The sequence below is a fragment of the Melitaea cinxia genome, chromosome 9 (genome assembly GCF_905220565.1).
Source record: "Melitaea cinxia chromosome 9, ilMelCinx1.1, whole genome shotgun sequence".
Taxonomy (NCBI): Eukaryota; Metazoa; Arthropoda; class Insecta; order Lepidoptera; family Nymphalidae; genus Melitaea; species Melitaea cinxia.
In genome coordinates, this window is record NC_059402.1 from 1,874,162 (window position 1) to 1,894,738 (window position 20,577).

Below are 20,577 nucleotides of genomic sequence, written 5' to 3' on the forward strand. Positions count from 1 at the left end.
TATTTGTTAGTGAAGATAGAAAGAGAGAGAGTTAGTTTTATAAGTTTTATTTCAGTCGTGTGGTCTATAGCACACTCTTTATTGTTTTCACTAAAGTGTAAGGGCTTACAAGTGTTTCTTTTATACTTAGAATAACAATGGTGTTTGCCGAAGATACTGACAGTCACAATAACTTCTACAATCCAGTACATAGAGAACTCCGTGTTGCTCTATGATCCATTACTAGAAAGAATGACTGATGAGCTAAACATTCGTATATGCCTTTTTGATTGGTTTTCAAGGCTCTTAGCAATTAAATTTTAGTATGAGCTAAAACCATATAGGCCTAATACCGGATGACTTCATAACCAAAAAAAAAACTCTTATTGTTTTAATCTATATATTAATACGGAAAGCAAAAACTTTATACTCCTTTTTTCGAAAATTACGTGGACGCAGAAGTATGAAATTTCGCACGCTTATAGTTAATATAGGTAAGGAGCGAAGAATTCTAATATTTTTTTTTAATCATGAAAAAAAGATACACCATTAAATCAATAAGCAAAAAACATTCCACACAGAACCATGTATTTGACACACACACGCATATATACTCTTTTGTTTATTATTATAGAAGTATAGTCTTTGACAACAAAACCCTAAAAGAGTTTCAATTTATCACTTCACTCATATGTGTTGCCCATAATCACCACGCTGGGCAGACGGGTTGGTGACCGTAGGGCTGACTTTGTCTGTTGCTTGAAGTTAGTAACTTGAAGAAGCTAACCAGTGAAGACACAGACTTTTTTTAGTTTACGTATCTTATATCTAAAAGGACCTGACTAACTACTTCATTTGTCTTCGTTATCTAGACAAGACATGAGTTACGACATGAAATTAAGAAACTTAAAATTTATAAATACCAAAGTCAAATAATGGCGTCGTAGCAAAAGAAACCAAGAAATTTAGTTTTCCGAGCTACATACATTAGGCTAATTCTCACATAATTTTAAATGTAGGTTTTCAAGGAATTTAGTTTTTTTTTTCAGCAAGTTATGCAATTTTTTTGATAAAAACAAATAAGCTAAACAATAATAAGGGTAATATTTTAGGAAATGGCAATTCTGAAAAAGCGTTAACTTTAAATAAATTTATGAAAAATTAAAGATAAGCGATAATATTAAAGAATATAGTTAATATTTATAATACAAAATATATGTAATCAAATTTGAAGTGTTGAGAAAATATAACAGTTACTTCGTGAACATCTTTAGTTTGTTTTATTTGAGAAAAAACATAAAGGAGAATAGCAGAGAAAGGCTTTTCAATATAAATTAATATATTTATATTCTATCGGTCTGCAACTCTGCGTACTTGCATAGACGCTTATATTATTCTCATTTCTAGGGTATTGATTTTTACACTCGTTCCAGGTAGAAAGTTGGTAGTTCTGATTGTTTTGCTTTTCGAGTTCGCGCGCACCCCGCCCAGAAATGGCTGTCAAGTGCATTTATTGATGAACTTCTACTCTTAATATTTAGTGGATTTTCTTTTTTAATGTAATAAAATGAATTAGTGATTGTTAAACATGTCGTTAAAATAGTTTGTAAATATTTAAGTTTAAAATTATTAGAGTGTGTTATAATTATATTAGCAAATGATTACTAATTAGGTATACAATTGTAAAGAATAAGGAAAAAAAATAAATGTGTATTCACAATGGCATAGATAGGTTTCTAATGTAGATGTAGATGGTAGGAGGTAAAACACGAAAAAATGAATTAAAAAAGTACATATAATACTATTTTTTGTTAACATAGAGTTAATTTAAAAAGTGTTAATTTGCTAAGCTCAAATTAGCGGTGGGCGTTATTTAACGTAATCGGTTTCAGTAACTAGTTACGAAGCCAATAACCATATACGTAGTTTCGCCGATACGAATGTAACGATTATTTTACGTACGCAGTTTTTTTGCGTACGCAGTTTTATCAAAAACTTGACACAACGACCGGCGCATAAGCGTTTTGCCTAATAACGTAACAGGTTACTAATATTAATCATTTCAATACGCAGATACGCTTACGCGTAGGATAAAAAGAGATGGCTATAAGTACTATAGATGCATTTTTGTTTTCGAATATGCTCATGGGATTTTGTACGTAATTGACTATGAGCTTAAGTTTATTTTAATACGCACAGTTTTTTTAAAGAAATTTTAATTTCGGTCGTGTTTCTTTTTAAATATTTTCGAATTTACTATTTAGCATTAAGTTAAGACAGTTGACGAGTGATTAATTATTAACGATTAATGTTATTGTCTCGTGTTGAAGTATATACTAAAACAGTATGGGTCTTTTGTTGTATTTTTAATTATATTTATGTATGTATGTATTTCGAAAAATAATTAAAAACTGTACATAAAATCAAATGAACTTCTAAATACGCCTGCATCGATTATAATGTCTATACAAAAATCAAAAAGTAATTTAAATAACATGTTTTGCAGCCAGTCGTAAGCCTGGATAAAATATGAAGGGAAGTTAATTTAATTATACTATCCATCAATATTAACGTACGTAACGGCATTCGTTTAAGTTACAAGTTATAACATATAACTACTTCATAACCATAATACAAACAAAAGTAATATAACGTCGCCGTCCCGTACTGATACTGTATACAAAAATAACTAGTTACGAAAAATAAGCAGTTTCGAAACTAGTTACGCGTATCCACGAAACTACGTATAACCGATTACACATAAAAGACGTTACGACCCACGACTAGCTCAAATGCATTTCTGGATTGATAAACGTAGCCAGTGTGCTTACAGCGGCCGCCACCGCGTACCGTCCTCCTTGTCAGCTGGTAAGAAATATAAAATTCATTTCCTAAAGTTGTTAACTGCATCATACACTAACTAGTTTAATTGTTATGCGTTTAGGACGTATCACAATTGTTATACGGTATATTAAACCAAAGTATGCACTACTATTTTTACTCTAATTTTCAAATGGGCTTACGTTGTATTTCTAGTAGCTTATTACCAATTATCCGATATAATCAATCAATAATATTTTATTTATTCTACCTTTACTATTTTAATGCATTTGGTTTAATTTCTTAAATACTTAAAAATTTCAGGCATAAAAGTTGATAAAAAATTTCAAAAATATTATAGCTCTTAGACTATATAATAATTCTTCTATTTTCTAGTTAAAAGGAAAAAATATTTGGAAACTTATAAAACAAGAAAACCAATGTAAAATAATATATTGACTTATCAACAGAATACTGCTGGTGATGAAAAAGCTTCCACTTCTGGGCAAAAAACTTATTCTTCTTTATAAATGATGGTTTAAATCTTAATTTGCCACACATCTCTACTATTCAATATATATTGAAAATAAGAAATTTACAAATAAATATTATAATATCCAGCAATCCCACACTAGGCAAGCCTGTTCTTTGTGTACCAATTATTATCAAGTGGTTATCATTACAACTAAAACTGAAGATTGAATTTCAAGGAAAAACCCATATGAACAACAAAATTACATACAAACATGAACATCTTCTCCAAGCAGGAGTTGAACCTACAAGGATAGGTCTTAAAGAAATTTTTGTTACCATTACATAGTTATTATTTAAATACATTAAGACAAAAATGGTTGATGTTGTTCCATTGTGTTAAAATTTGTTAATAAATTTATTTTGTAACATTTTAAATGATTAAATAGTTATCATGCCCCATTCTAACATCGTAATATTAGGCCAAGGAAAAAGTTTTTTCGTATTTAATATAGAAATTCAAGGTTACATTAATAATAATATACCTAAAGAATTCTAAAGAGATTCAAACAGATAGAAATCTGAGGGTACAAGATCGGGGCTACGTGGTGGATGCTTTAAGACATCCCAGTCAAACTGTAATAAATTTTTGTGGAGTGGCTAAAGACGTATGTGTGTCAACAGCTGTTGACAGTAGAAATTTGAATCGATGGTTGTGCTCGGCGGCAAAACTCTTAATGAATGATGCCTTTCCAATCCCAAAATACACTCAACATCACCTTATTGCGTGTTAAACCAGATTTCGTGATAGTTTGTGCAGCTTGACCGACATTTGACTACGATCTCTTTCGTACACTCTTATCGTAGGTGATCATCATTTGTATGGCATTTTCGTCACCAGTGATCAATCTCTTCAAAAATGGTTCGATATCATTACGTTTTAAGAGAGAATCGCAAATGAGTACACGCTCCATTAGGTTTCTTTCAGTGAGTTGGTCGGTGGCACCCATATATCGAGCTTTTTTGTATAGCCAGTCTTTTTCAAATGGGTAGAAACTGTTTTATGGTCAGTTTTCAGATCTTTAGCTTTTTTGTAACTACTCAAATGTCGATCTAGCTTCTCTTTTAAAAATGTCGCCACGTTTATCCGTAACTGGGCGGTCAGAGCGAAATGCATCTTTGCCATCAAAATTCCCTGATTAAAAACGCCTAAAAAGCCAATTTCGCTTAAAACTCTTACTGACACTGCATTAGGTCCAAAAACGTCTCAATTTTTTTTTGCGGCTTGAGTCGCATGTTTCCTTAGATTCATCCCAATTTCATCCATTTTGGCGGACAAAAAACAAATGAAAAGCGGTGGGAAACTGTTTTTTACTTTTTATTACATTTTTGAAATGTCACATTTTCATGGTATCAAAACCAGCCAAAATAATCAACACAAATAATCCAACCAAAAAGATTTTATTGCAAATTATTACTAGAAAAGACAGACTTTTTTCCCCGACCTATTGATATGTTATTAGAAAAAAATCTATAGCCAAACGTAATATTTGGATCGCTTCAACCTGTAATATTCCACTGCTACAGGTATCTTTTCCCACGTAAGAGAAGGATCAGAGCTTAATCCAGCACGCTTCTCGAATGCAAGTTGGCGGATATATTCCCTACTATAAGTAATGATCGCTATCAGGTGTACACGATAACAACTAGGACTGCACAAATACCCAGACTACAGCAAACATCTGTATGGCCAATATAAATGTTTGTGATGTGCAGGGATCGAACCCACAACCGCCAACGCAAAAGTCACAAACCAGTGCCATGACAGTTGCGCCAACGCGTCTTCTTACTACGTAAGTGTTGATCAACATCATGTTAATAACAATAAATGTGCCCTTTTTTTGTTATAATAAGGCGAAATTTTACTAACTATTTGTCTCCAAAATTCTTGGGGTTGACTAAAAGTTTTTCTTAAAATCTTTTGTCACTACCAGTTCGGATAATAAATACAAAATGTCATGGTCTGGTTATGACTCGCTTCTTCAACGCAAAATTATGACTGACTCCTCTTTTAAAGCTCCTTTGGTTTATTATAACTTTAGACTATGTCTAATAACAATAATAATAAATAAATATTACACAATACACTAAATTAATTAATTGCTTTTAATTTAAATCTGTTTTGTTATTTCTTGTCCCGACTCCCGATTAAAAGCATTTATAAGAATATAGGTGTTACTTAGTAACTTACTAGATCGTTCAATAAGGCCCGAGACTAACCTGGAAATGGCGCATATATTAAAAACTCTTTTGATTTTTAAAAAGTAGTGGCTATCAATACAAGAATATGTGTCAAATTTTAAAAAATGGAACAATAAAGTTATTGATTTTGAAACATTTAATTGACGCTACGGTTGTAATTTCGATACAATGGAAAAAAACGAGTTTCGCGTGTTGATAAAACATTGTTTTTTAATGGGAAAAAATACCGTTGAAGCACAGCAATGGCTTATAAAATGTTATGTAGGATCAGCTCCCTCTAAAGCAACCATTTGTCGGTGGTATGCCGACTTCAAACGCGGTCGCATGGACACTAATGATGGGGAACGCTCAGGTCGTCCAAATGAAGCAGTGACTCAACAAAATATTAACCAAGTCCTCAAAATCGTATTGAAAGATCGGAAGGTAAAAGTGCGAGAGATAGACGAGATAGTGAAGATTTCAGCTGGTAGTGTTTTCAATATTTTACATAAAAATTTGGCCATGAAAAAGCTTTTTTCTAAGTGGGTGCCGCGTTTGCTTACAACTAATCAAAAGGAACAACGTATCAATGATTCAGAGCGATGTTTGGCGCTAATGAATCATAATAAAAAGGATTTTTTACGTCGGTATGTAACAATGGATGAAACCTGGATATACCATTTCACTCCGGAATCCAATCGGCAGGTAGCGGAGTGGAGAGCGGCTGGTGAAAGCCGCCCGAAGCGTCCAGAGACTCAGAAATCGGCCGGTAAGGTTATGGCGTCTATATTTTGGTATGCGCATGGAATACTTTTCATCGACTACCTTGAAAAGGGGCAAAATATAAATAGTGACTATTACATGTGCTTATTGGAGCGATTGAAGTACGAAATTGCGGATAAACGGCCTCACATAAACAAAAAGAAAGTGGTGTTTCACCAGGACAACGCGCCTTGTCACAAGTCCGTGAGAACGATGGCCAAAATTAACGAATTGGGCTTCGAATTGCTTCCTCATCCCCCTTATTCGCCAGACTTGGCCCCCAGCGATTACTGGCTGTTTGCAGACCTCAAAAAAATGCTTCAGGGTAAGAAATTTGACTCAAATAGTGAAGTTATCGCAGCAACGGAGGCTTATTTTGAAGCCAAAGACAAATCGTTCTACACACATGGGATAGAAAAGTTAGAAAAGCGTTGGAGTGACTGTATCGCTCTTGGAGAAGACTATGTTGAGGAATAAAAATTAATTTTATAAAAAAGACCTTTTTTTAGTACTTAGTCTCGGGACTTATTGAACCACGTGTTATTAAATCTTTACTTTAAAAGGCAAAGACAACTGTCGCACTTTAACATCTACCTAACGAGAAAACTGGTCTGGAGTTCAGATGAAGAATTATCTCGAACCCAGCCTTAGCAGTTTATACAGAACCCAAGCCACCGTGAATAAAAGGAATGCCAAGACACAATTCTTTTCACTGACTTTTCTAATACCATGAGACATATTTCATTTGTCAATGATTCGTTTCGAATACATAGTAAATATCATAATATATATATTTTAAATTTTATTAAATTCCTCACAATTAGGGGTATAATTTATCAAAGAAGCAAACTTGTTCAATGAAATGTATTGATGCTTAGAAATAAAATAAACTCTCGATATAAATTGTTATTTTACTGACTAAAACTTAATTTATTACTACAAATCGCAAGTATATATGAAGTCGAACTTAAAAAGAAACTAATAGCACGCCAAAAAGTTGGGATTTATTAAGAGTTTCAAAAGACCATATAGAACAACACAGTATTTGTGATTAGCTTAATTAATTAGGCTTTTAAAAAAAGTTCGGTAAACGGTCTATAGGATACGGAGAATATAATGTTAGTGACTGGTTCAAAAATGCAGATTTTGAGAAACGATTTTTTGCTGCGAAGATGACAAAGCAATATCCCTTTTAGGGATACATATTAGGTATTTTTATCTACATTCCATGAAGGCCTTGGGGTCTATTGATGATGACTTAGATGCCCTGATGGCTAAGATTTCCTGCTGTTCGTTCTGGTAGAAAACAAATAAGACTAATATTTTAACCGACTGTGTTAAATTTGGGAAAATATGAGACTACATAATTACTTTTGTAAAGGCGTATATTCATGTTAAAGATTTTTGTAATATATATTCGCATTCAAATTATTTTATTACGTTGGAAACAAAAAATATTTATGATGTTTACATAATGTGCACTAAAAGTGTAAAGGGCCTTCAATGACGTCCTGGGTTCGCATGTGAATCAATATATTTTTCAACACCTGGTTCGTACATACATATATTCAGAAAACGATTCGTTGTGCTCACGAACCATTACATTTTACTAATCTTTTACAAAATATCGGAACCGGGCTACATAGTCTAAGATCCGGCTGCAAAATCAGTACATTTATCACGTAGGTAATCAAACTCAAAAATGCTAACTAAATTTTTACCAATTTAATAATACGTTAAAATCGAATAAATAATAATAACAACAACGTTGTGTATTACGAGCTCTAAAACGTGATCAGATATATATGAATGTCTCATTACTCAGCTGCCCTGTTGCATTTTTAGAGTTACAGTGGGTTTTTATACTGATCGTAGCGTGTGTGTAGGCGTGGGGCGGTCGCGTGGGCGCGTGTGTGCGGCGGCGGGCCGCAAGGGCATGGCGGCGCCCGTGCACCGCTTCGCGCCCGTCGACTGCGCGCCGCGTCGCCCTCGCCCGCTTAGACACTATGGGTTCTAACTTATTTCTATTGTTTCTGTACACTAACATACATACATTTAATACTTTAACTTCGACTATACCTATATTATTAGTCTTCGTCATACTATTCTATCTTATTTCTACTGTCTTTTGCATGAAACTATACTACAAACGCTTACAAGTTTAGTCTTAAGGGTTTTTAATTATTTTTTTTCGTCATAGAATACTAGGCCTTTTGCATGTTTAACGTTTTTTTATTGCAAATGTAAAAGTCTGTCTGTTACATTTTAACGTTAAATTGCTTATTGATCATTACAGTCTATACAGTCCACTGCTGGACATAGGCCTCCATAAGTTTACGCCAAAAATAACGTGAACTCATGTGTGTTGCCCATAGTCACCACGCTGGGCAGGCGGGTTAGTGACCGCAGTACTGGCTTTGTCGCACCAAAGACGCTGCTGCCCGTCTTCGGCCTGTATATTTCAAAGCCAGCAGTTGGATGGTTATGCCGCCACCGGTCGGCTTTTTAAGTTCCAAGGTGGTAGTGGAACTGTGTTATCCCTTAGTCGCCCCTTACGACACCCACGGGAAGAGAGGGGGTGGTTATATTCTTTAGTACCGTAGCCACACAGTACAAATTGCTTATTAAATTAAAAATAATAATAATAAATGGTCACATATTTTATTGTCAATAAAAAAGTAGAGTAATTATAAGTATTTGTGTTATATACTATTAGATATTATATTTAGAAAAAAACAAATATGTATCATACTTGATAGATATAATTACTTAATACGTTAAGTAACTGGTGTTAAGTACCTAATAAATATATAAAGAAAAAATTGTTAGTCTAATGAAGGTAGTAATAAACAAAACAGAAAAAAAACACCACTTCTATTAAATCAGTGAAGAAATATTTATGAAATTAATGATAATAATAACAATTAATTATATGTACGTAGCCGTGCACATAGCAGCATGTATGCGCATAGCAGTATGTCCGCGCGCAACGGCATGTATGCGCGCAGTAGCATGCATGTGCGCAATAATGGGATACATACGCAGAATAGCATGTATAGGCGCAGTAGCATGTATGCGTGTAATAGCATGTATGCGAGCAATGGCATGTATGCGCGCAATAACATGAATACTCGCAACAGCATGTACACACGTAGGTGAGGGTACTTGTAAGTGAGGTGTGGGTGTGTGTGCTTGTTTATATGTGATTAGGTAAGTATATTAGATAATCAATTAAAACCGATAATGAGTATTTTTGTTGGCTGCACGAGTGAAGTAATAATGTATAGAAATATGCGAGCCGTCCTACATACCTCGCTTCACATATGACCGTCCAATTTCATTGGAATTCACCGCACTTGTAGTGCCAGAGCTAGCATAACTTTGCTTTTTTATTACTTTTATTTACCTATTTTTATTTATTACACATCATATAGTTGTATAATTATGACATTGTTCACGTATATGCTATTTTGTTTTACAATAGTTATGATTAATCGTTTTTTTTTTTTACTTATAAGCTAAACTTTTGATTCCAAGGCCTCCACCAATGCCAGCAGTACATTCGACTAGGCGTCAAAATGAAGAATCTAGTCTATACGTGGAAATACCTCCAGAACCGCCTCAGCCGACTATCGCAAGTTTGGCCGCCGCGCGAAGTGTCACCCCGGACACGCTACTACGAACAGCAGCCCTGGGACTCCACCACTCGCCCATGATGGCACCACATTTGAAGTTCGGCATGCTAGTTTCGTTCGCGCTGGCGACTGTATTCCTTGCAGGAGCCAAATATTATTTCGATAGACCGGTGAGCTTATCTTCAAACACTTCTATACTGTTAGTGGGTTTAGGTGTTTTGTGCACAAAGGTTGGCATTGATTAAGAGTCGAGCGGTAAAGTCAGATATATTTATGTACCGTGTACATTCAGCAGAGCCAGGTCCTCTAACAGGCCAAGTTAACATAGTTGTCTGACTTTATCCCTTAAAAGCTATTCTGCTATTTCAATCATCGATTGTCGATCAGTGACGTGTTACTGTTACATATTACACAATAGCCATATTTTTAAAAAATCGTTACGTTTTTGCCAATATATTTCGAATTAAAATAGTAGTATGGCAAACTTCCAAAACTATTAAAAACTACCAGTAACATATAAAATTATTGATCGATAACTAATCTTGTAGTAATAGAATTCTAGAACTGAGCGTTCCAAGATATCAAATCATCAAAGTTAGCCAAGCACATTAAGTTATACAAGTCTCGTATGCTGTAAAGATAGTGCCTTCTTATGAGGCATCTTAGGAAATTATCTTGGACGCGAACAATTTTACAGACCATAATATAATCGAAAGCTGAATTGTGCTAAACGGACCCGAACATGTCAATTCGGCATGACTGACATGTTTGGGAGGGCTCGCAATACAAACGAACGTGTTGAACATGTTCATACACGAATATGAGTTATAGTGTCTTCATAACACGGCTTTCGCCATATATTATCGAACCTACTCTTTATTGTCGACCTGCCTCAGTGTAAACCTCGCCTAAAAGTATGAATTGTATGAAAATTTTACAAAAAATTCCATTAATGTAGGTGAGCGATAAGAAAGGTTTTTTATGAATTCGTCGTCTATAGCGATGTTATAATTATTTTCATCGTTAGGTTATAGCGTCTAGACAAAAATTTAATATTTAAATCACAAACAACCGCATGCTGACCCTATTTATTTTATTGATTTTGTTTATAAAACAGTCTAGGCTTAAAATAATTAATTTATAAGTTTGAATGTTAATCTACACACGTATAACAATAAAAACTAGTACATAATTATATGCACCCATTTCGTTCTATAAAAGACTCGACTTGCTTATTCCAACGTTTCAAAGAATGATAAATCTATTTTAATGAATCTTTTTACGTTAAAAGTTTATGATCTAAACTGGTGTGATTTTCAATGAGGGGAGCCGAAAATATACCTAACAATAATACATCATTGTCGACCTTCCATTTAACTCAATAAATCTGTATTTCATTGGGGATTAATTATAATCTTTAAAAGATTTTAAAAACGGAATTTTAGAAGAAATAATACAATACTTGTTGTTAAAAAGACAACGATTCGATTACATTGAATCATGATTTAAATCAAGTACTACTGTGAAAATTCAATTCAATTAAAAATCCGCCAACCCGCATTGCAGCAGCGTGGTGGGTTAAGCTCCGATCCATCTCCTAGATGGAAAAAGAGGCCTATGGCCAGCAGTAGGATGTTAAAGGCTGAATTGTAAACTTCAATTATTATAGATACATTAATATTTTTTAAATTAAACTCTATTTCATACTACGAATCGGGCAAAGAAAATATATTTTTTAATTTGGGTTTTTCAACTTAGATTCAAGTCATAGCGCTTTGGTAAATAGCCATTATTATGTAATTTTTGTGGATTCTTTTCTGTGTTTCCCACTCAGTGCCCTAGTAGCTAGAATATACCAAACAATCGTTATTTCGTTTAAATAAGTGTTTCCAGATTGGGTTCTGAATGGGTTCTCGTTGGGATTTACTACAGGGATAGCCCACTTAGACCCAACGAGGGCCATATGTATACACTGACCAATCCCCTAGTAATTTCTAGTTTGAATAGATAACGTTACTGTGAAACTATTGATTTTAAATCTATATAACCGCCGCCAAAGGCTGTTTGTTGATGATTATTTTTCCGATTGGTACACAAGCTAAGCTAGTGGATTTGACTAAAGCTATTGCACTATTAATTAATGACTTGAACTTAATTTTAAAATGAAGTAAGTCACGTGGCTTAAGGATATATGTGATAAATTATTAATTTTTAATTAAAAAAAAAATATTATTTATCATTTTTTTTTTTTAAATTGAATATGAGCAAATTAACAAATTTTTGTTTTTTATTGAGCTTTGTTGTTGTCCATAAACTGCTTAAACAAAAAGCGCAATCGAAAAATATCGGACAATCTAACTCAAAAGACGTCCATAAAGTTAGTATAGATACGTGTGTGTATGTGCGTGCGTGTGTGCGTGCGTGAGTGCGTGAGTGCGTGCATGCGAGCGTGTTTCTGACATGTCGTGTGTCTGTGTGTGTAGTTAATGCGCGGGCCGGGCGGCTCGGATAGCAGCGGCGAGGCGGGCGTCGTGTGCGCCGCCGTGGCCTGCATGTGCGGCGTGGGCTGCGCGCTGTCGCTGTGCCGCGCGCGCGCCGCGCCGCCGCCGCTGCCGCCCGAGCGCGTGTCCTCCACCGCGCGCCGCCACCCGCGCACGCCCACGCGCGAGGTAACACTATACACACGCGCGAGGTCATCCCCCCCCTCAGCGGGAGCCTTCAGCCGCTTTAATTGGAGGGTCCCGGATCTGCAGGCAACATGACTCCTCCAGTGACCGGCTGCCCTCGGCGAAAAGGCCAGACTTCTCCTCCAGACTTCTTCTTCGCGAGGTCATCATTTTAGCCTATCACAGTCCACTGCTGAACATAGGTCAGACAAATTCACGTCAAAAACGGCGTGGACTCCTGTGTTTTGCCCATAGTCACCACGCTGGGCAGGCGGGTTGGTGACCGCAGGGCTGGCTTTGTCGCACCGAATACGCTGCTGCCCGTCTTTGGCCTGTGTATTTCAAAGCCAGCAGTTGGATGGTTATCCCGCCATCGGTCGACCTTTTAAGTTCCAAGGTGGTAGTGGAACTGTCTTATCCCTCAGTCGCCTCTTACGACACTCACGGGAAGAGAGGGGGTGGCTATATTCTTTACTACCGTAACCACACAGCGAAGCCAGTCGCGAGGTAACCCCAATACACCGCGTGGTAACACTCCCTCAATACACGCGCGAGGTAACATTCCCCTTAATACACGCGCGAGGTAGCACTCCTCTTATACACGCGCGAGGTAACACTCTGCTCAATACAGAGGTAAGTTATAAAAGAAAAGTTAATAATTTAACTTCACATAATAAACTAACGCAGGCTAACCCGACGGAGCCCGAGGACATATCGCTGACCATTCTACCGACGCGGCCGGAGCGGCCGGCGGAGGAGGGCGGGCGGGCGGGGGCGGGCGGCGCGGGCGAGGCTCCCCCGCCCTACCACATCGCCGTGCTGCTGCCCACGCGCGACGCGCCGCCGCCCGCCTACTCCGCGCTCAGCTAGCGCGCGCTGGAGGCGGGCGGGGCCTCCGAGCTCATCATATAGTGGAGAGAGTCAGGCTACACTCGCTGTGATCTCTAGTGACTCCGATCTCATATAATACAAGGCGTTGGACTACCCTCAGTGATCTATAATCACTCTGATCTCATTTAGTGCACGGAGTGGCAACCACCCTCAGTATGATATCAGGTGACTTCGAGTTCATCATGTCGTGAAAAATGTCTGACTACCCTCAGTGTGATCTTCAGTTTTTAGATCTCATATAGAGCGCCAAGTGCCCACTCATCATCATATTTGAGGGTACTCAGTGATATCCAGTGATTCCCTATGATCTTGTTGGCGTCAACGTCGACGAATCGACGGAACCCAGTAGTGTATCGATGTGCAAGTTATCGATGTGTTTATTTTACTATATTATTGTAATTCATTTACGGGTTACATGTTCGATATTAAGATTAATATTTTTTGTTATTGTAAACATTCCGTTCGCTTAGTTCGAGTTTTGCTTTAATTTTGAGAAAAAAACATGTTTTGCGGTAATTATAAGCTTAGCATTCGTTAGGTAACAATCGGAACTTACTGTTAGTGTAACGTGTGTCGTGTACGGACCAAAGTAATTATTTTTAATCGGTGTGCCATATTTATCTCTTAGAATTCTAGTTAAAGTTACAAATTCGGCCTAAATTTAAAAAGTTCTTCGATATTATCACGAGATTTAAATACACTTTTGCATACTTTATTCTATGCGCACAAATTTACAAAAATACTAATTTTTAATTGTATATTATTATACAGGTAATTTATAGCAAAGGGCCAAAGATCTATACGGAATTATTTTTGTTTCTATTGGTGTTAAATAATAAAGGAATGTGTACTGATATGAAATTACGAATTTTAATACGTATGTATTATTTCATTATAAATATGTCCATTTCATTAGAATTTAATAGTCCATCCTATTTCATTAGAAATTACTTATTTCTAAATATAATAAACATTGGCACAACGACGTTTAAAAGTATAATTGTCAAATTCACAGATAATAACAAAAAAAAATTTCACTTCACTTTGTCTGTTCTAAACTTTTTGTTGAAATGGACAGTAATATATTTTTATTTTATTTTGAAATGGCAACTTGAATTAAATCGTATTTGTAATTATGAATACGTTATAATAATATGGCCATTTCGAACAAAAAGTCTATTTAACCAAAGCATCAAAAATTAATAATATTATAATTATTGTAGTAACGAAAGAAGTTCATCAAAACTACACACAAGTTTAAGACAATTAATTAATAATTTTTCCAAAAAAATGGATGGATAGAATCACCAAATAATAAACTGCGTACAATACACATGTGTAGCTTACAAGTGTGTAAGTTATGTATAAAAAATTAGTCAAAGAAGTAGTTAAGTCAGTTTTAATTTTATTTTGTGGCGAAACTTCATATTTTGTTCATCGCTTAGAAATGTATGTAAGTATATTATATAGTCTAATTTCCCCTCTCTCGTATATCTCGTCTACGAGTATATACCTTGTATATTGGCAATTTCAAACTGAGTTTATTAATTTATTTTTGAAAAAAATGAAATTTTATTGAGAAACTTTTTTGCCTTTGATATATGTATTTAAATTAATAAAAATAATTTATTACTTAATGCTTTAAATTGTAATTAAAATACGAAATTCGACGGAATTAATATTACGTCCAGTTTTTAGAGTGGATAAATATTTTTTTATACATAACATAATAATAATGCATAATTTTAAATTTGTCCAAGGATGAAAATTTGGAGAGAGATTGTAAATTAATAAAAAACGAAACTTGGATCTTGAATAGCAAAATAATTTTTTATTATTGTCTTTGTTACTTCATTTTTAGTTAAAAAATTTGATCTTAAATTTTAATTTTGATCTCATTAGTATAATTTTACACAGTGATCAGTGTTGTCCGCTACAATTCCCATAACGATTCTCTGAAGAAGGGTAACAATTTCAAAAACGAAAAAAATTGTTGAGCTCACAAATAATTTATGGTTTTTTTTTATGTTTAGAAAACGATTCGTTTTACTAACAAATCTGTTTAGTTCCTGTATCTAAAAAAAAAAAGGAAAAATTTTGAAAAACGTTTAAAATTTTCAATTTATTTTTAACAGTTTGTTAACAAGACTAATCGTTTTTTCAATGTTCGCAGTTAACGGTCCGTAAGTAAAACGAACTGTTATACTTACTGAATATAGTGTAATAATGTTTTCTAAATTGAACTGCCCATGAGCAAAAATAATAGTTTCTTTGAATATAGGAACCTAACTTAAAAGGAATTTGTGTTTTAGGTAAATGTAATCTAGTCTAATATATGTTAGTAGGTATGTGATGTATTTATTTCGCGTTCCTCGCTGACCGGATGTTGTCACTGTTATTTTTGTATGTACGGTATGTACCTTTATAGAAGGGACTGCGTTCGTCTTTGTAACTGACGCTTCGAATAAAACATTGTAACTGTCTGTTGCGTTATTTTTTCTATATGACTTCATACCTAGAGATTTAATAACTTACAAAGGGAAATATATAGAAAAGGTGGAAATTTGATACCAATGTATACATGGTCTAATCGCATAGAGGTAGAGCACAGCAGGAAATGTCCTGCTCAAAATCTGGAGCAGTCCTACTGGGAAAGTATCTCGTACCTTACCTTACAGAAGATCACTGCTAAATAATACTAATCAGTAGTGTTGTGTTCTTGTAGTGAGTGAGGTGAGGTTACTAGAGCTCCTGAGGTGGAATTGGTGTGGAGTCGGCAACGCGCTTGCAGTGCTTCTGGTGTTGCAGGCGTTTATAGGCTACGCTACTGTAATCATTTAACATCAGGTAGGTCGTACGCTTGTTTGCAGATCTAGTCGAATAATATATATATATATATATATATATATATATATATATATATATATACAGGGTTACAGGAAAAGTCGACCTAGATCCGTTAAGGGCGTGTAGTACACACCATTTCTGAATGATTTCACTATGGAACCCCCCATCCTAAACTTAACCGTTTTCGAGATATTCGAGTTTTAATTTTTTTTATGAAAATGCCCAATTTTTCGGCTATTGAATTGAATATTTTGAATTTTTTTGACTCTTATGATTATTTTTTTGGTTTTTTACATGAAGAATGAGATGCTTAATGACCTCAATGACTAAAATTGCACGTAAGTTAACTAAATAGGTCGTTGTAGACGATCGAAACTTAAGAAAATAAGTACAAATTATAAAAAAATATTTTTCTTTTCTGGATATCTCAAAAAATTATTATGGCACTTGCTCTGCAGATGTGCTTAAGAACATCTACATTTTATCAGCTATCCAACGAAGTATAACACTCTAGGTTATTTACTAACCTCAAAGGTGAAACTTAGTTTCTAAGGCTACATGGCAGTCAGAATAAATAGCGCTTATTTAATTAATTTGACTTAAGTTCAGCATCATCATCATTACAAGATCGTCGGTGATTGTAGTAAGCTAAATGAAACAATAAATCAGTTCAAAATAACATTTATTCACCTAATGTTTTTGAAGTTCATGTTCCACGTGTCCACCTCTATTTCGCACACATTTTCTCATTCTTTTACGTAGTCCACTTTTCACTACACCAATGGTTAATGTCCTTCTTATGTCGTCTTATGAGAACTTCCACTGACGATATGGGGTTGGGCTCACTGTAAACGAGGCTCTTCATGTGCCCCCATACATAAAAATCCATGGGGGTCAGATCGGGACATCTGGCTGGCCAGGGTAAAGGCCCACCTCGTCCAATCCATTTGTTAGGATAGTTAGTGTCCAACCATTCCCTAACGCTTTTTCTGAAATGAGCAGGGCAGCCATCATGTTGAAACCACATATCCCGCAGTAATTTTAATGGGAGATCATCTAGAAGGTCACCTAAGTCACCTCTTAAGAAATTTTCATAAGTATCACCATTCAGATCTTGTTTTTGCACATTATTTTTTTCACTCTCACCTGCATAAATCTTAAGTTGTCTCGCTCACACGCACCAGATTAACTTGAAGGACAATAGCCGACCTACGTTAGACCTACTACCTGAACCTTTTCAACTATGTTTTTTTCTATGAGTTTAAATACAACCCTAGGTTGTTATACCTCATTGGTTAGCTGATAAAATGTAGATGTTCTTAAGCACATCTGCAGAGCAAGTGCCATAATAATTTTTTGAGATATCCAGAAAAGAAAAATATTTTTTTATAATTTGTACTTATTTTCTTAAGTTTCGATCGTCTACAACGACCTATTTAGTTAACTTACGTGCAATTTTAGTCATTGAGGTCATTAAGCATCTCATTCTTCGTGTAAAAAACCAAAAAAATAATCATAAGAGTCAAAAAAATTCAAAATATTCAATTCAATAGCCGAAAAATTGGGCATTTTCATAAAAAAAAATTAAAACTCGAATATCTCGAAAACGGTTAAGTTTAGGATGGGGGGTTCCCATAGTGAAATCATTCAGAAATGGTGTGTACTACACGCCCTTAACGGATCTAGGTCGACTTTTCCTGTAACCCTGTATATATACATATATACATACAATATGAATTTGGAACCTAATAAAGCGCGGGAATTCAAAGAATTATAAAGGATTATTTCACCTATTTTTGATAAGGCTATCTGACGTATAACTGTATCCAATAGATAAATGTTTCGATTTTTTTTTTCTTTTCGACATTGAAACTCCATTTTATATGTCAGAGATATTTCTATTCGCAACTAGAAAGAAGCCGTAAGCCTGTCTATTTTGCATCCTACTAATAAAGCAAGAAGTTAAGTGCAAGATAAACTTTGTAAGCATTAAAACACAGCATGCCCTAGAGAGTTGATAACTTTGAATTTTTTTTCATTGAATTTTTGTGTACTAGCAACTCTAAACATTACTCACAGTAGATTAATACTCCAAATTACAGAATAAAGAAGGATATAGGAAAGTTAGGTTAGTTAGGAATGGTATATAAAACAATTTCAAGCTCACTTTTCCATGTATTTTCAACATAACATTAAGTACATTAGTGATATTATAAAATAAATATATTTATTCTAGCTAAATAACGCTATATAATTTTATAAATAGTGCATTTATTGACAAAAACGAAATGCTGAATCATTTGGTTGACGTGTAAAGGAACAAACTTTATTAAAAAGAAAAACCACAGAGTATACGATGGAATGTGAACGTAGACCAATGAATAGCAAATATTTTTATATATTTTACAAATATTGTTTTCATAAGTTTCACGAAATAAAAAGAGTAAAACGAGAATGGTATGACTAGTAACAAAGTAAAAAAAACGTTTTGTATAATTAAATGTATTAATTTTAAAATAAGGTAAAAAAATGACCATTATCACATAAACATTCGGTTTAAAGAGTGGATAATGCTAAAAAGAAAAATTTAAAAACTGAATAAAAAAAACCACTAGAGCGATTTTTAAAATTTTCCGATTTTTAAATTTATAAATAATTCATATTCCGATATTAGATTAACAGTAAAGTATAAAAAGCAAATAGTTATGACATAAAATATAGTACTTGTCATATATATTACGTATTTTTAAATCTGTCTGTAAAATTTTAAGTACAGTTAATTTCATGGAAGTCCACACGATCCGAAAGAATTTGATGATTAACAATTTGTTTCATAAGAAAAGATTATACGATGAACGCAGCTGGACAAATGGTAAAGAAATGACGTTGCAAATATACCTATCACAAGTTTTATTTACTATTAAAAAGATACATTTTTATTTTAAGAAAATGGCCTTTGACAAATAAATAAATAAACGCTTCACACTCGGCGGCTTCCAATAGGATTTGCTCCTCCCATGTCGGGAGTCTGGTAACACACAATACAAATACACAAACGCCCAGACCACGATAATCATATCCCCCCGATGATGTGAACCCACAATCCCGAGCGCACCAGTCACAAACCTGTTACCGTTACGCCAACACGTCGGCAAAAGAAATGTATAAATAATTAACAACAATTTATAATATACAAAACAAAAAATAAAAAAATACATCGTATTAGCATTTTTCTTTATTTGTAAAATATAATTGTTATAAAACCTGATAAAATATTTAAATGTCAAATTGACTGTACAAATTTTTTTCCAGCTACGTCCATAACAATGACAGATTTCGATACATTTTTAATATAATCTGTAATTTAAATTAATAAATAACGTTTAATTTTAATAATAATAACGTTTAATTTTAAAATCTCACTATTTTACATAAGACATTTAACATAATCTAGATATCGAAGAAGGTTGACTAAAGCTTAAATGTAAGATGAAACTGCTTGGTAAAACAAAATATATTCTTTGTATGGTTTAAAATAATATTTGTATTGTAAGCTAGGTTATTGAGATTCCTAGTTTACTTGTCATCTATTTCCTATTCTATATATGTACGTTAAAAAATTGGTTCTACTGACTTATTTAATTATATTAATTGAAAAAAGGTTCTAACAGGGCATAGACAATTTTTTTATAGTTTACTGACAATTTTTTAAATTATTCGCTCAATAAGCTGCCTAATCCACAATAATTACTTATTTTTCAACAAATTTATCAAATAGAGAGTTTTTGCCTGCTATATTTAAAAATTATAATTTAAAATTTATAAGCCATCTATGACTTTGTCATTGGAACTAAATATATTATTAATTACTGTATATTATTTATTCAAACCAAAATAGACTTGAATTGCTTAAAAAACTGTTTGATGTGGTATTTGTCATCCATTTTAAAAAATTTGTGGATTTGGTTACCACACGGCGACAACAAGCCAATTATATTGAAAGTATAATTAAATAAATTACAAAAATTTAATACATCTAAAGCGTAGTTTATAATACCGTATTAAAGTATTTATTATAACTTTTTTTTTTAATTTTACCGATTTTTATATTGCACGATTTAAATATGGAATAAATTTAGTAAAAACTGTTATCACATTGTTACCCACAATATATATCAACGTACAATAGATGACGAAAAAAAAAAAAATTAACAGTGAAATATGTGGGTAAAATAAAATGTTATACGCTTTGCACACCATCAGAA

The 20,577-nt window shown here is 34.0% G+C and overlaps 1 protein-coding gene across 1 annotated transcript; it reads left to right on the forward strand.

Moving 5' to 3' along the window:
• Positions 1-2,771: 2,771 nt before the first annotated feature.
• On the forward strand, positions 2,772-13,444 carry LOC123656542. Its single transcript, XM_045592212.1, has 5 exons — positions 2,772-2,847; positions 8,160-8,283; positions 9,811-10,078; positions 12,392-12,577; positions 13,262-13,444. Exons 1-5 carry the CDS (start codon positions 2,772-2,774, stop codon positions 13,442-13,444), a joined length of 837 nt encoding a protein of 278 aa, XP_045448168.1.
• The last annotated feature ends 7,133 nt before the right edge of the window (positions 13,445-20,577 follow it).

What these genes read in the sequence shown, in the direction of transcription:
- LOC123656542 (XM_045592212.1), top strand. Translation starts at nt 2,772, where the DNA reads ATGCATTTCTGGATTGATAAACGTAGCCAGTGTGCTTACAGCGGCCGC. An exon ending in ACCGTCCTCCTTGTCAGCTG is followed by an intron (nt 2,848 to 8,159) that starts GTAAGAAATATA and finishes GCGTGTGTGTAG; the next exon opens with GCGTGGGGCGGTCGCGTGGG. An exon ending in CGCGCACGCCCACGCGCGAG is followed by an intron (nt 12,578 to 13,261) that starts GTAACACTATAC and finishes AAACTAACGCAG; the next exon opens with GCTAACCCGACGGAGCCCGA.